This window comes from Haliotis rubra, unplaced genomic scaffold (assembly GCF_003918875.1).
Source record: "Haliotis rubra isolate DU_JTF1 unplaced genomic scaffold, ASM391887v1 Scf8, whole genome shotgun sequence".
Taxonomy (NCBI): Eukaryota; Metazoa; Mollusca; class Gastropoda; order Lepetellida; family Haliotidae; genus Haliotis; species Haliotis rubra.
In genome coordinates this window covers 567,877-582,252 of record NW_025767523.1, presented here as the reverse complement: position 1 = coordinate 582,252, position 14,376 = coordinate 567,877, and the positions used below count along the sequence as shown (strand labels likewise).

Here is a 14,376-nt window from a genome sequence, read left to right as displayed (position 1 = left end):
TCTACCACAAGCAGAATGAGAATATTTATTGAAATATAAAAATGTGAATATACAAAGCCTTTTAGAAAGTGTCGAATGCAACAGTGAATTTGGGGTTACATTGTCTCATTAAAGTACAAATGCTAGTGCTTTGCAGCTTTGGAGAGTCAGCTGCAGGCAACAAATTGTCAGCACAGCAGGTCAGCTATCTGATCCACACAGCCAACGAGGCTTCCACACAATGGGAATTTGTACAATATGTATGACGAGAAACGAACTAAGTCATCTCAAATATAACAATGGTTACCTATTATATAAAGTGTAATGAGATTTCAAAATTCCAACTCCTCTGAAAGGAACAGGCTGCTCTAGCTCGTGTCAATTTCCAGCCTAAGTTTAAATCACTACTGTCATATATGGAACTGAGATATTCTCTCTGCATATTATATAGTTTATGTAATTGTGACTTGGCATAGTAAAATTGTAATACATTGACGAATTTGAATTAACCTTTCGAAAAGTGTCATTTTGATCGAAAATAGTACCCCTTCAATTCCTACAGACTGACATTTTATAGATGTTTTTCGTTTCATTCAAATGTACATGTACATGTAAGGAGAGCTCTCATTGAAACAAGATCAATCATGCGTAGGGTCGTTAAACTTCTTACACTGTGTTGTCATATGACCTACCGCTTCTTTCTTTGTATAAGAACCCTGTAGAGAGCCGTTGTGACACCAAGGCGATTTTCGTTGCTCTAAGATATTTGTGTTTTAGATTTGACGAGTTTTAGCGTTCCGGCATCAGACATGGAGGGGCGGGGAAGAAGCCATAAATATATTGAGACGTAAAGCTCGCCTTTATTATAAAGGGTGACAAATGATATTTGTAGCGACTACCACAAACCGTCAATAAATCCAGATAGCTTTCATTGGTCAAAAGTAATGACACTCTTGGTTTTCTGGCCAATCAACATCTTCGTACACTGCTATTTTAGGCTAGAGGTTCAACATGGCCGTCAGTATAAATGTTCGCCGCGGAACGGGCAGGGTCTCGGGAAGTTTAACTCCGAATGCACTGATTGTCAACCCTGTTGTCTTTCAGAGTCAAACTGTGCTCAACTTCTTGCAAAATGTTTGCATTTACAATCTTTTAGACGAAAAATATAGTGGATTTCAGCAAGTTTCTATCCATACGGATACTGCTGCTGTCTCAAAAGAGGTTGCTTCAGTTCTCGACTTGACATGGCAGCATCCGGTTGAAGGGTGTCATCCTAAGGGAAATATTTACCGCCGACCTCCAGCTGACGTAGACAAACCCGTCTGATTTCTTCACATCTACATTGCCATTAAAGCAAACGTATGACCACGAGGTAATTAGAGTGCATAGTAAGAATGTTCCTACCACAGCATTTTACAGCGGTACACTCTTTCGTTTGACGTGTGTTAAAAAATGGTGACTGGTCTAGATAATAATGTCATATTTTATGTAGGACTGATATTTCTTGGTAGGTTCGAATGGCAGTTTGATTGTCAGTTTATGTTGCTACTTTATTTCATGTGATGACATTTGCTTCCTGTCACTCATACAAATAATAATAAACGATTAGCCATGAAAAGTGAAATATAGCATTTCAGTGTTTACTAAATATCAATATGAACACAAAAAGTCTCTAGCCATTTTGTTAATTCATGAAGATATTTATATATCTGCAACCAAGGACGATCAAGTTGAGTGTTCTCATACAAATGCCATTAATTTCAATTTCAGTACTGAACAGTGTGATCAAGATTCAGAGAAAATCTATATGTGCAATGTTCATGTTTGTTCTTTTCTTGTAACCTTTTCCTTAATTCATTGTCACCGCCTCCATGGTGTAGTGGTTAGAGCGTCCGCCCGGAGAGTCGGAAGGTCGCGGGTTCGATCCCCGACCGCGTCATACCAAAAGACGTTAAAATATGGTACTTGTTGGTCCCTGCCTGGTGCTCGGCATTAATGGGTACAACAAGGACTGGTCGGCTCGGAGTCAGTATAATGTGTCTGAGTGGGGTATTCATGCTTCACTGCGGGATGGTATCTCAGTGGGCTAGCACTATAAAACCAACTTAAGTCTGGGCTAGTACAAGCAGCCGCGCACATACACATACACATACACACGTATGCATGTCGTCATATGAGCAAAATATTCTCAAGCACGACGTAAAACCCAATTTCACCTCACCTCACCTCACCTTCATTCATGTCTAAATTTGTCATGAATCCAAACACAATTAGTGAAAATTGAAAAGATGTTAATCATGTTAACTGATATTCCCTTAAGTATCAGTGTCATGTTTGTAAGCACACAACAATCACTAGATGTAATCTTGAAACCTGTTCCCATTTTGAACTGGTGGAAAGATGTATTGTTGGTTATGTTCATGGTTTGATCCAAACATTGTTAGAGACATCTTATCCCCTCAAACAAAATGATAAAATTTATTTTGTCTCCTTTGGCTTCCAGGATGCTTAAAAATTCAGTCTTCACTGAGGATTTTAGGCACATTGAATGTAGTATTTTGCATTATGTAAAACCCTGCAAGTACAGACCGATATGACAGATCATTATAATGGTATTAGGAAACAAGATTGTTGTAACTGGTTTAAAACTTTATAGTTTTCAATATTTGTTGTCGGTTTATGATGACATCTGACCATTATTTAACGTCTGTGTAAAACAAGCAGATTTGCTTTTGATATTGTCCCAAAGTTACCAATATGCTTCTCCTTCTCATTTTAGCATGTCACTCGTGAAGGTACATACTTGTCGTGAGGGGCAATTAACAGGATCGGGTGGTCAGGCTTGCTGACTTGTTTGACACGTCATTGTATCGTTTCTCATGCTGTTGATCACTGTATAGCCTGGTCCAGACTCTATTATTTACAGACCACCGCCTTATGGCTGGAATATTGCTGAGTGCGGACTTAAACAAAAGTACTAGAATTTGTACTTTACGGAGAAAGTGTAATCCCAAATTTAACTTGTTACATTTGACCACTTTCTAAATGACATAGTGTGTTCATAGCTTTTGGCTGTGGGAGTTGTGCCAATTTGCACTTGTCAGAGTGGTACACAAGGTCTGTGATCAAGACTACTTTGTGGAAGTCGCGGTGGCTAAATGGGTTAGATGCCTGGGTGCCGTTCCACTAACCGATCTTAACTAAGATCAATCTTAGCAAGTTACGCCAATTTTACAATCGTCTTAGCTAAAAGTTACACCCGTTCCACTAACCGATCTTAGGCCGATCGTAGCCGGTCCCGATCTTATGATCCGATCCAAGCTTAGATCGAGACTCTTTCGTCGCGAGAGATAGAGGAATGCGAGGCATGAGTTATCTCCCTTTGCATAGTCTAGCAAATGATGGAAGTAGTTTACGAACCAACTGAGTGAGTGAGTGAGTTTAGATTTACGCTGCCCTCAGCAATAGTCCAGCTATATGGCGGCGGTCTGTAAATAATCTAGCTAAGATGCATAGCGCTCACTAGCATGAGTGTTCATGTTAGTGAACGCTATGTATCTTAGCTATAAATAATCGAAGTCTAAACCAGACAATCCAGTGATCAACAGCATGCGATCGATCTGCGCAGTTGGGAACCGATGACATGTCAACCAAGTCAGCGAGCCTGACCACCGATCCCGTTAGTGGCCTCTTACGACAAGCATGGGTTATTGAAGTTCAATATTCTAACCCGGGCCTTCATGGGTATTTTTCCAACCAAGTGTAAACGTGGAGAAAAACCTAGAGCAAAATATTAGGGTAGTGAGCACCTTGGTTTCAGGTGCAAGCGTGAGAAACGCTGGGTATCAAGCATAATATAATAAAAATAAATGCATATTTATAGTGCCTATTCCACATCCTTGGGCATGCTCAAAGCTGTGTACAGATAATTTACACGAGAATATTTACAGCCGAGATTATAAGTAATATACTGAGAACAGGTTTTAAGTCTGGACTTTAAAAATGTCATTGTGTCAGAGCTTTTAATATGTGCCTGAACCTTGTCAATCAGAATAAACAAAAGGCGTGACGAGGCTATATATAACGTATGTAGAATCTGTCAGTGGTCTTGAATAACACGCGGCCTGTCTTTAGAATACCACACCAAATATGCCCAGTGAAATCAAACATATTTGTATCTTTTTGCTTCAGAACATTGTTCACTTCAGGGCTGTCCCTATTCTTAACCATGACGTTGCAATATTGTTGTACAAATGTGTTACGCCGACTGGGTTGTGTTCCCATGACGACAGTGGTCAGACTGGCCTGACATTTGTAAGGCTTCAGTGCAGTGTTTGTTTACATCACAGAAATATACAAATTCATTTCATTGGGGACTTTAGGGGACATTTACGGTGAAATGCTCGCTCTTATTTTTCACAAAGAATAGGAATGTCACCATTTTGGTTTCTCTACGATTGATTTTAGCTATCCTAAGTTGGTCATGAGCAACTTAGACTTTGAATCTTAACTTTACGATTGACTTAGGTAAGATTGGTTAGTGGAACGGTATGCCGATCGTAACGTCACGCTAAGATTGGGATTTTAGGGGTTTATGATTGGCATAGGGCTAAGATCGGTTAGTGGAACGGCACCCTGACTTTGTGTGCTGGCGATTAGGTGACTCTGAGAGTGTGGGTTGACTTCCTGGATGTGACTCAACCCAACAAAATCAGTCTGTACTTTATTGAGGTGAGGTGTAATACCAAATATAATGTATGTTGCATTTGACCACTTTCTAAATGGCATTGTGTATTCATGACAGAAAAAAAGGTTTCGTCTTAACATGCAGATTTTAACTAACCAGACAAAAACCAGAAATCCAGATAGTTTCTGTAGATGTTGAGTATATACTCGCACATTAACAGATTGGGTATTGATGCTCTCCTTTCTTAGGTCTATAGGGCGGTGGGGTAGCCTAGTGGTTAAAGTGTTTGCTCATCACGCCGAAGGCCTGGGTTCGATTCCCCACATGGGTACAATGTGTGAAGCTGATTTCTGGTCTCCCCACCATGATATTGCTTAAAGCGGCGTTAAACCAAAACTCACTCATTTGCTGTAAAATCTGTAACATGTCACAAAATCTGACAACAGTGACGGTTTGTGTCAAATTAACATTAACAATTATAAGCAAGACCTATATTTTGTACACTGAGCACACTTTACTGATGAGTGATGTCTGCAATCTTTCAGTGAATAAAGATCAATAAAGAATAATATTGAACATGCTGAAGTTGACACTTTGGTAATTCAATTTCACAGCGTGTGGTACTGTTATGTTTGAACAAGTGTTCATGCATATTTTTATGCAAAGAACTCAAAATTGATTGTGCAGTGGTGATTTATTTTGCTATGCAAGTATGCGCCTTATCTGGAAGTCTGACTAACCACACTTATAAACCTATGGCCAATGTTGTCTATTGTTCTTGCAGTTGCTTTGCAACCTCGGTAGAGGTTTTACGATTGCAGGAGGTTTTACAATGATCATTGTAATACCTCGCAGGAGGTTTTACAATGACCATTGTAAAACCTCATACGAGGTACGAAGTTTTACAATGGTCGTTGTAAAACCTCATACCCCGATGAGGTTTTGAAATGGCTATTTTTTATGACTGATGCAACTTTGTCTTGCTATGACTGATCGTAAAATATCTAATTATTGAAAACTTCCAATATTCAGTGGGGATAACTGGTTTCGAACCCGCAACCCTTCGCTCTCTAGCTTTGCTGTTTTATCCACTACGCTACGGAAGGGATCGCTGTGAGGAATGAGATTGTTTGTCAGTATGAACCATGTGTTTCTCACACGACCGCATTACACGCGCATTCGCGGCAGCACATTATGCAGGACACGGGTAGCGCGGCAGAGCACGAGCATTTGGCGCGGCGGGGCAAGGTGTTGGCTGCCAGTCGCATCCCAGTTGACACCGGCTGTTCCATCATTTGCGGGCTGTTCCATCAATGTTGTTCTACTCAGTACATGCACAAATTGAAATTAAGTGTTGTCTTAGACGGTTTATAAGTTAGATAACTCCGTTAGATTAAAACAGGAAACACGGGATTTCCTGACACTGAGGTTTTACAATCCTACACTTATTTAATGCAGAGTCAAAGACAAAGGAGGCATGGATCATGATGGATTAATGTTTGATGCTTTCAGTTCTTCCTTGAAATTATGTCTGTTCTCCGTAAGCCACCCATGCATGACCTTTCTTCATGTCAAGGGTTTATGTTGGCTGTGCACTTCATTGTTTAACTCTCTTCTGGAAGGTACAAAACCGATTGCAAGACGTGTGTTATAGAAATCTTATATTGTCAGTTTGTAACTTTAGGAATACAGCCCTTCATGGTGATTTATCATATATATGTGGATAAATATTTGGAATGTTTAGTTCACAAAGTTTTTTTATTAAATAATTTTATTTTATTTTATTATCACACTTAGCATGCTTTATTCATCTTTTGCATTACAATTTGTTGCCACTGAAAATTATCTTGTCCATTTCCAAAATATTCTTTTAAGTGCTATATTTGAACATACGTGTGAGAGTTGTTTTTTGTTTGTGCTATATTCAGGTTTCAAGTATAGTATAGTACAACATACCAAATTATGAAATAGGTTTTATCCTGTTTATAAGGATTGATCAGATGGTCAGTGATTAAAAATTAACTTTTAGGTGCCATTACCAGACAGGGAGACCTCTTAGTAGGATTAATATTTGCATAGACTTAGATTATTTGTTTTGCACCAAATTCCTGAAATTTAAAAGTGGGCAGGTTGGAAAACTGGACAAACAGTAAGATTATGGCTGTCAAAGATTGTGTACTGCAAGATTATTATACAAGCAGGACTGAAAAATAATATGTAAAGACATATAACCTTGTAACAACAATTTCAGGGCTAGTTCTTGACCCTTCATCAGGTGATGATATACACATTAAAACACAGTCAGATGAATGTTATTTGAAGAATGGTCATGGGCGTACATGATTAAAGCACCTATTGTCTGAACATTGAACAAAAGCCCTCCAATAGCTCTCCCTACATTTCATCCTCCAATAGTTTGATTGTCCTGCAGTACATAGACATGTTTAAGATCATTAGTAGACACTTTGATGTACACATTTTATGTGAGGATGTAATTTTGAATACAATGATACATGCATGTCATAAATGTTTTGGAAACAATCTCAAATGACTCCTTTCAACTCATATCATCATAACAAAATATATCAAAACAGCCTCAAACCAATCCCACATACAAAATTAAACTCAACTTTTCAGACCATATCCTACACATAAGCATAATAATCATACCCATGAAGATCTTTTTTTTTTTTTTTTCACTTTATTTCTTTTTACGCATTGGTACAGTTTTATCATTCATACACAACATTATTTCAAATACACAGCACAATGAAGTAACAAGCATAAGTGAGATCGAGTAGGTTATGTAAATAAGTTGTGGCATGATGACCAGAAAGTCGTGAACTTGCTACATTTGCATACCGAGTATGCATTATATTTATGGAGATTGTAACTGTGGTTTAATTTGGCTTTGAGACTTTCAAGGGTTGGACGTATATTTGCTAGTTTTCTGGAATATATATATTCCTTTGTTATGATAAATATTAAGTTCAGAACATCGTTACGTTTTTCATGAAAGCCCAGAGGATTGTTTTCGGATCCAGGTTTATATATAGTAGTGTCTGTTTTATCTTCAATCCAATTTAAAAGGTCTTGCCACAGCCCATTTACGTATCTGCATTCAAACATCAAATGAACAATGGTTTCTTTTTGATCTTGGTTGTCAGGCTTGCTGACTTGGTTGTCACATGTTAAACAACAAAGGAGGAAAAAAACCAACTCTTTCTTAGGTTGTTCTAACCCGGATGTTATGGATGACTGAAACGAGAGATTGTAGATGTTTGTTTAAACATCCTTTGTGATCATGTAATCATGTATTTCAATGATTGGGGGCGGTGGGTTTGTGGGGCACCCTACAGGTTACAGCGTTCACTGTTCACGTAGATTCCACACATAGGTGCAATGTGTGAAGCCATTTCAGGTGTCAGGATCTTGCTGTAATATTGCTCAAAGTGGCGTAAAGCCCAAATCACTCAATGACGGTGTTGTAAGAAGGTTGTTCTGCTTCCAGATTAGATCGCCTGTTCCTGTTGCTGGACACAGGGTCTACGCCTCTCATCCGGAAGTCTGCCGCTGACCAGCTTGGAGAGGTGCAGAAGCTGCATCCTTATGAGCTCCACAACCTTCTGTCCAAGGTACATCCCCCAACATGGGTTGCCATGGTTACATTTTCAGTGCCAGCATCTGCTGATACTTGGTTTGAGATACATTGGCTATGGGGCTGGTATGATTTTGTAGTCATTTGTGTGAGCCGAGTGTGGAAACGTTCCAGCTATATGATCATCAATGTGGAATAGTCAAGCTATGAACCATAGATATGTTTGTTGTTTAATGCTAGTACTAAACACTGGGTCAGCTGAGTAACCTAGTGATTACATCGCTGACTCTTCAGGCCAAAGGTCAAGGTTGGACCAAAGGTCAAGGTCACAAAAACCAATGCCATAACATCGCCATGAGGAATTACGTTTTCTTTAAAGCTGTATATGAAGTTTAATGCAGTTTATAATAGATGTAAGCGCCACTTCAATGACACATTTATGGTTGATTGTAGTCTTCACATACATAGCTGTTGTTAGCTTAAACAAATAACCTGATACCCCTACTGGTTCCGAAGTTGAATCGTTCAAAGCGTCATGGAACTCTCTCAACCAACAGCTGCAGCAGGTAATGTCTGATGGCTTTTACTCTTCAGATTCATGGCTACCTGTGCAGCAGTAACTGGGAGACTCGTATTGCTGCAGGGTTAGCAGTAGAAGCTATTGCCAAACATGTCCCGCAGTGGGAACCCAGAGGAGCTCCCAAATCAGGTAAGTTACCATGGTTACTTTACAGGATTAATAGATATCATTACCTTTGCATGTTTTTGGTAAGTATCATCTATTAGGAATGACAAGGGTATTCATTGCGTGATATTCATGATTACAAGCATTATTGTCTCTTTGTTCTATAATTCTTAAAACAATGTCTGATTAAGAAAGTGTCTGACACTAACTATGTTCCAAGCGCTGATCCAAGCCAGTGTTCAGTGGCTTAGTGAATGTCATGAGCCTTGTGCGGTTCCCACTTGCTCAGGTCCATGCTCATGCTGTTGATCACTGGAGTGTCTGGTCCAGACTCGATTATTTACAGACCGCCGCCATATAGCTCATGAGCATGTGAAGACATTCATGCCCATTGATGAATTTGTCCGAATGTTTAGAGTTCCCGTCACCCTCATCAGCACATGTGGCCGGGCGCATCTTGTTCTCCCACTTTGACATCAACAAGGTGTTGGCATATGGAACATCACTGCTCGGCTCTGAGGGCGCCCAGTATGATGTGGACATGTCAGCTATGGGTAAGTCAGTGTTAATGCAGAACCTCTTTTTCTCAAACCTGAGAGAACAGATGATAAAGGTTCAGATGTCTGGTCATTGACGAGGCTTGGTGAGATAATCATGTTGCTTCATGATTTCTACTGGATCACATATATCATCGATTCAAAGGTTTAAGGATGTCATATGTTTTCGGATGGCAGTGCTCACTCGGGCACTAACAAGGCGTGTTTTGTCACACTGATATTGTAATCTCTTCAGTGATGGGGTGCGGTGGGGTAGCCTAGTGGTTAAAGCATTGGCTCATCACACCAAAGACCCGGGTTCGATTCCCCACATGGGTACAATGTGTGAAACCCATTTCTGGTGTCCCCTGTCGTGTTATTGCTGGACTATTGCTAAAAGCGGCGTTAAGCCATAATCACTCACTCTCTCTTCAGTGATGGCTTGTGTTTGGGTTAAAGTTATCTTTTATAAGTTACTTACATATTTTACAATTGTATATGCGATAATACTATTAATAGAGTCATCAGATAACACATAACACAATGATATATATAAAACACTTTTAAGTACATGGTTAACAATGTTACCAACTCAAATTTCTACGTGTTCATGGGAAGGTTGCAGGGATGGTAACGATGGTTACCATTGCCAACAAGGCAGTGTCATCCTTCTCGCCAACAGAAGTATTATCATGCATTGTAACCTGCTACAAGGATTAAAAGAATAACATTTTCCTTCCTAATGGCGTTTGATTTCTAAAACCTGGAGCAAACCTCAAATCCCCCTTTTATTTCAAACACTGTTTCAAACACTCTTTTGTTATGCCGATCTAGCACTGTGTAACCAAGAATATATAACTGTTGTTTGCCTTTTCCAGCTCTGGGTGACCAAGAGTCCCTGATACGACAGAGGCAGCTGCTGAACAAACGCCTTGGGCTGGATATAGCTGGTAACCTTGGGATTGACACCGACAATATCTTCAATGATGAAGATCTCATGGCTGCCCAGAGCAATGGGCAGTCCAGTAGCAAGAACATCTGTAGCCAGGTAGGAGACTGTGTCGTCATGGGGGTAGTCTGTTCTGTGTATGTACAGGCAGATGGAACACAGTTTGATCATTGTGATGGTTGTTTGTGAACACAAGGGACAGTTTAATCTGTTGTGTATGTCTGCAATGAAGTTGGAAATAGTTTTATGGACATGATGCAAAATGCATATGCTCATGATTTAAGGGACCAAAAGTTGTTCTTGAATGGTGTGTCCTCTAAGTGAAACCATGGCAACAGGATAAGCAGGTTGTGGGTTCAAACCCCAAATTCATCCAGTCTGTGATCGCTGGTACGTTAGCACTATCCCGCTAATGGCCTGTCCTAATCTGACCCCTTCATGAAACCGACACCTTGTCATGCAACTTAAACACTGTTTAAATCAGATATAACCCTAACAGGGATATACCTTGAGTCCTGTATTTGAGGGTCCCTGGGACTCACACTCTTAATTTTCAGGGGTCCTGGACAACAAAATGGGGGTCCCAGACACTTAAATATTATTATGAATACTGTTATTGTGTTGTGTATCATGATCATCACATTTTTACAGTAATTAAATTGCAAATAATACCATAACCCAGTTAGTAGCAAACTCAGTGATAACTTATTGTCTTTTGATTGGAATTTTTACAAAAACTATTTGGACTTCTTCTGAGTCCCTGTGGACGCATTAATTAATTTTGTTGCGTCCATTGTCATTTTTTATGCGTATAAGACGCAAGAATTCGCGTCATGTTAAACCCCTGCCCTAACCTACTACGTACCTTCTGCAGCCCGTTGCTGAAATTGTGAAGCAGCAGCTCCTGGATGTGATGGGCGGGATGAGTGCCCGGGAACGCAACAGGGCCAAGCGGAGGGCAAAACACATCATGAAACAGAAATCTCGGGAGTCCCAGAGGTGAGGAGCTTGGGTTTGTCTGAATAAAGAAAATGATGCTCAGTTAATGGTATAGCAGCCAGACGGTTGGAATAGAAGCTCAAAATACATCCAGGATTCCAAAAGTTGTGCTCATGGCTTTCAAAAGATTATAAATGAGCATGATGTGAGTTATTATGTCAGTGGATTTTCTGGTCCAGACTTGATATTTTCAGGCCTTACTTGTAATATGTCTGTGTGTGGTGATTTTTATACCCCCGCTACGAAGTAACGGGGGTATATAGCGTTCATTCTGTCCGTCTGTCCCGAAACTTTGTCCGGAGCATATCTCTTAAAGTTTACATGCTAGATTCACCAAACTTCACACACATGTTAATCATTACCCATTGATGTGCCTTTTGCTATTTTAAAGTTTTTTCAGAATTTTGGTTTTTTGATGTTTCCATGGAAACACGACTTAGGCTGTGACTATGAGGATGTCATCTTGATCTTGTCCGGAGCAGATCTTCCAAACTATACATGCTAGCTTCATCAAACTTGGTACACATATCAAGCATGATCCCTAGATGTGCCTTTTGGGGTTTAGATCCAGATATGAATTGTATTTTTTGCTGTTTCCATGGAAACACGACTTAGGCTGTGACTATGAGGATGTCATCTTGTCCGGAGCAGATCTTCCAAACTATACATGCTAGCTTCATCAGACTTGGTACACATATCAAGCATGATCCCTAGATGTGCCTTTTGGGGTTTAGATCCAGATATGAATTGTATTTTGTGCTGTTTCCATGGAAACATGACTTAGTGCCAAATGTGTTTACATGCTAGGTTCACCAAACTTCACACACGTTAATCATTACCCATTGATGTGCCTTTTGCTATTTCAAAGGATTTTCAGAATTTTGTTTTTTTGCCGTTTCCATGGAAACATAACTTAGTGCCAAATGTGTTTGATGGTTTTGTCCGGAGCATATCTCTTAAAGCTAGGTTCATGCTAGGTACATGCAAAATGTGTTTGATGGTTACCTGACCACGGCATATCATCGAAACTATACATGCTAGGTTCAACAAACTTAATACACAAGTTAATCATGACCCACAGATATGCCATGTGCTAAAAAATAGTAATCTTCATCTACGTTCACTTCATTGTGTGCAACATGAGACAGTCAAGTTCAATTGTATGTCAGGTTTCCACGGAAAACACAAAAAAATCTAGTTTCCATAAATTATTACCATAATCAGTACATGCCAAAACTATTATCTAACATGTATATAAAGTTTAGTAGAGTCAAAGAGGAAGTCTTGTGAGCTGCTGATCCTTGTCACATTATATATATCAATATCAGTCATTTGCATGTCCCAAAGTGGGAAGCGGGTGTATGTGAGCTGTGCTCACTTCTACACTTGTTTTGAAAACTTAAACTCAAATATTGGTTAACAAAATGTGACACTGTGCATGGTTGTCTGAATTGTGCTATTGACTCAGAATTATCTCATGACTGTATATTACCGAACACAGTTTATGCTTTAGTCCAGTAAAGTTAATCCTATCTCCTCAGTTGTGATGGCAGTACAGAAAACGAACCTCCAACCAAGCGACAGCGTCCGACCACGCCATCAAGTGAGGATGGAGTTGATGACAAGCTGGTCATAGATTCCTCAGACACCACACTGAACTTTGAAGAGGTGGGTCACTCTGGGGCAGTGTGTCGGGCACTTCACCTTTGTTAGTACTTCACAGGTCTCCAGGGGCATTGAGGTTGCCTAGTGGTTTGCTCGTCACCCAAAATCCCATGTTTAATTCCTGACAGAGGATACAAAGTGTTCATCCCATTTTCTGCCGTGCTATTGCTGGGTTACAATTGGTCTTCAGCAACCCAGCAGCCAGAGGCGGCTAACGGTAAAGGTGGTCACACATGTCATCGTATCCCAATTCTGTAGATCGATGCTCATGATGTTGATCGCTGGATTGTCTGGTCCAGGCTTGATTATTTACAGACCGCCCCCATATAGCTGGAATATGATAAAATCATACTCACTCACTCACTCACAGGTCTTCATGCACTGGATTGTCTGGTCCAGGCTCGATTATTTACAAACCGCCCCCATATACAGTACCTGGCCATAAGTATTCGTGATTTTGACGTTCACGATGTCATGCGCACGGGAAAAGGAGGGAAACTCAAAACAGTGTAACTTGATAACGCTTGAAAGTCTTACCTAAATATTTTGTCAGTTGACCCTTCATATGCAGCACTTCCAGTACAAGGTCAGGTAAAGTCCGATGTCAGTGTCTATCATAATCCAGTGAGAGATTTTCCCACACAAGCAGAATTTCCACGTAAAGTTTGTTGTTGCGATGGGCTGCAACCGCCTCTTAATTTTTAACCAGATTTTGTATGGGAGCATTATTGTCCATGAATACATAAGGCTCGTTTGTATAATGACGGGCTATAACTGGCCAAAGATTGTTTTCAAGAATGTCTATATACTTTGTAGCATTGATGTTACCATTTACTGGGGTAAGAGTTCCAATCCCCTTGAAGGTGACACACCCCCATATCATCAAATCAAAACCACTTTACGTTGCGAGGGCCGACACACTAAATGCGGCCAGTTTACTTCATCGCCCTTTCTCCACACATACACACGCTTGTCACCTCCAATAACAACCTGACTTTCGTCAGAAAAAATGTATTTACTCCAGTTATTATCAACTGTGAAATTCCTGCATTCCCGACACCACAATCTGCGTTTTTCAAGTTAACTTCCCGAGTTGACACTGTTTTTTGGCAATCCGTCATTTATGTCCTTCAAAATTACACTTTCTTCTGACAGTTCTCTCACTGAATGTTTGAGTCTTATTTTCATTAAATTTGTTTGTAATATTTCCCAATGTTGCCCGACGATTGTTTTTGACACACCTGATCAACGACGTTAGATCACAATGAGTGAATAGTC

General features: G+C 40.0%; 1 protein-coding gene across 1 annotated transcript in view; it reads left to right on the top strand.

The window, feature by feature from the left end:
• Positions 1–988: 988 nt before the first annotated feature.
• LOC124261419 (TATA-binding protein-associated factor 172-like) overlaps positions 989–14,376 on the top strand; it is a 49,528-nt gene continuing 36,140 nt past the window's right edge. The window contains 7 exon segments of the mRNA XM_046695736.1: positions 989–1,351; positions 8,178–8,301; positions 8,859–8,973; positions 9,366–9,503; positions 10,364–10,533; positions 11,309–11,433; positions 12,975–13,101. Coding sequence (XP_046551692.1) covers positions 1,341–1,351; positions 8,178–8,301; positions 8,859–8,973; positions 9,366–9,503; positions 10,364–10,533; positions 11,309–11,433; positions 12,975–13,101 — 810 coding nt within the window. The 5' untranslated portion in view covers positions 989–1,340.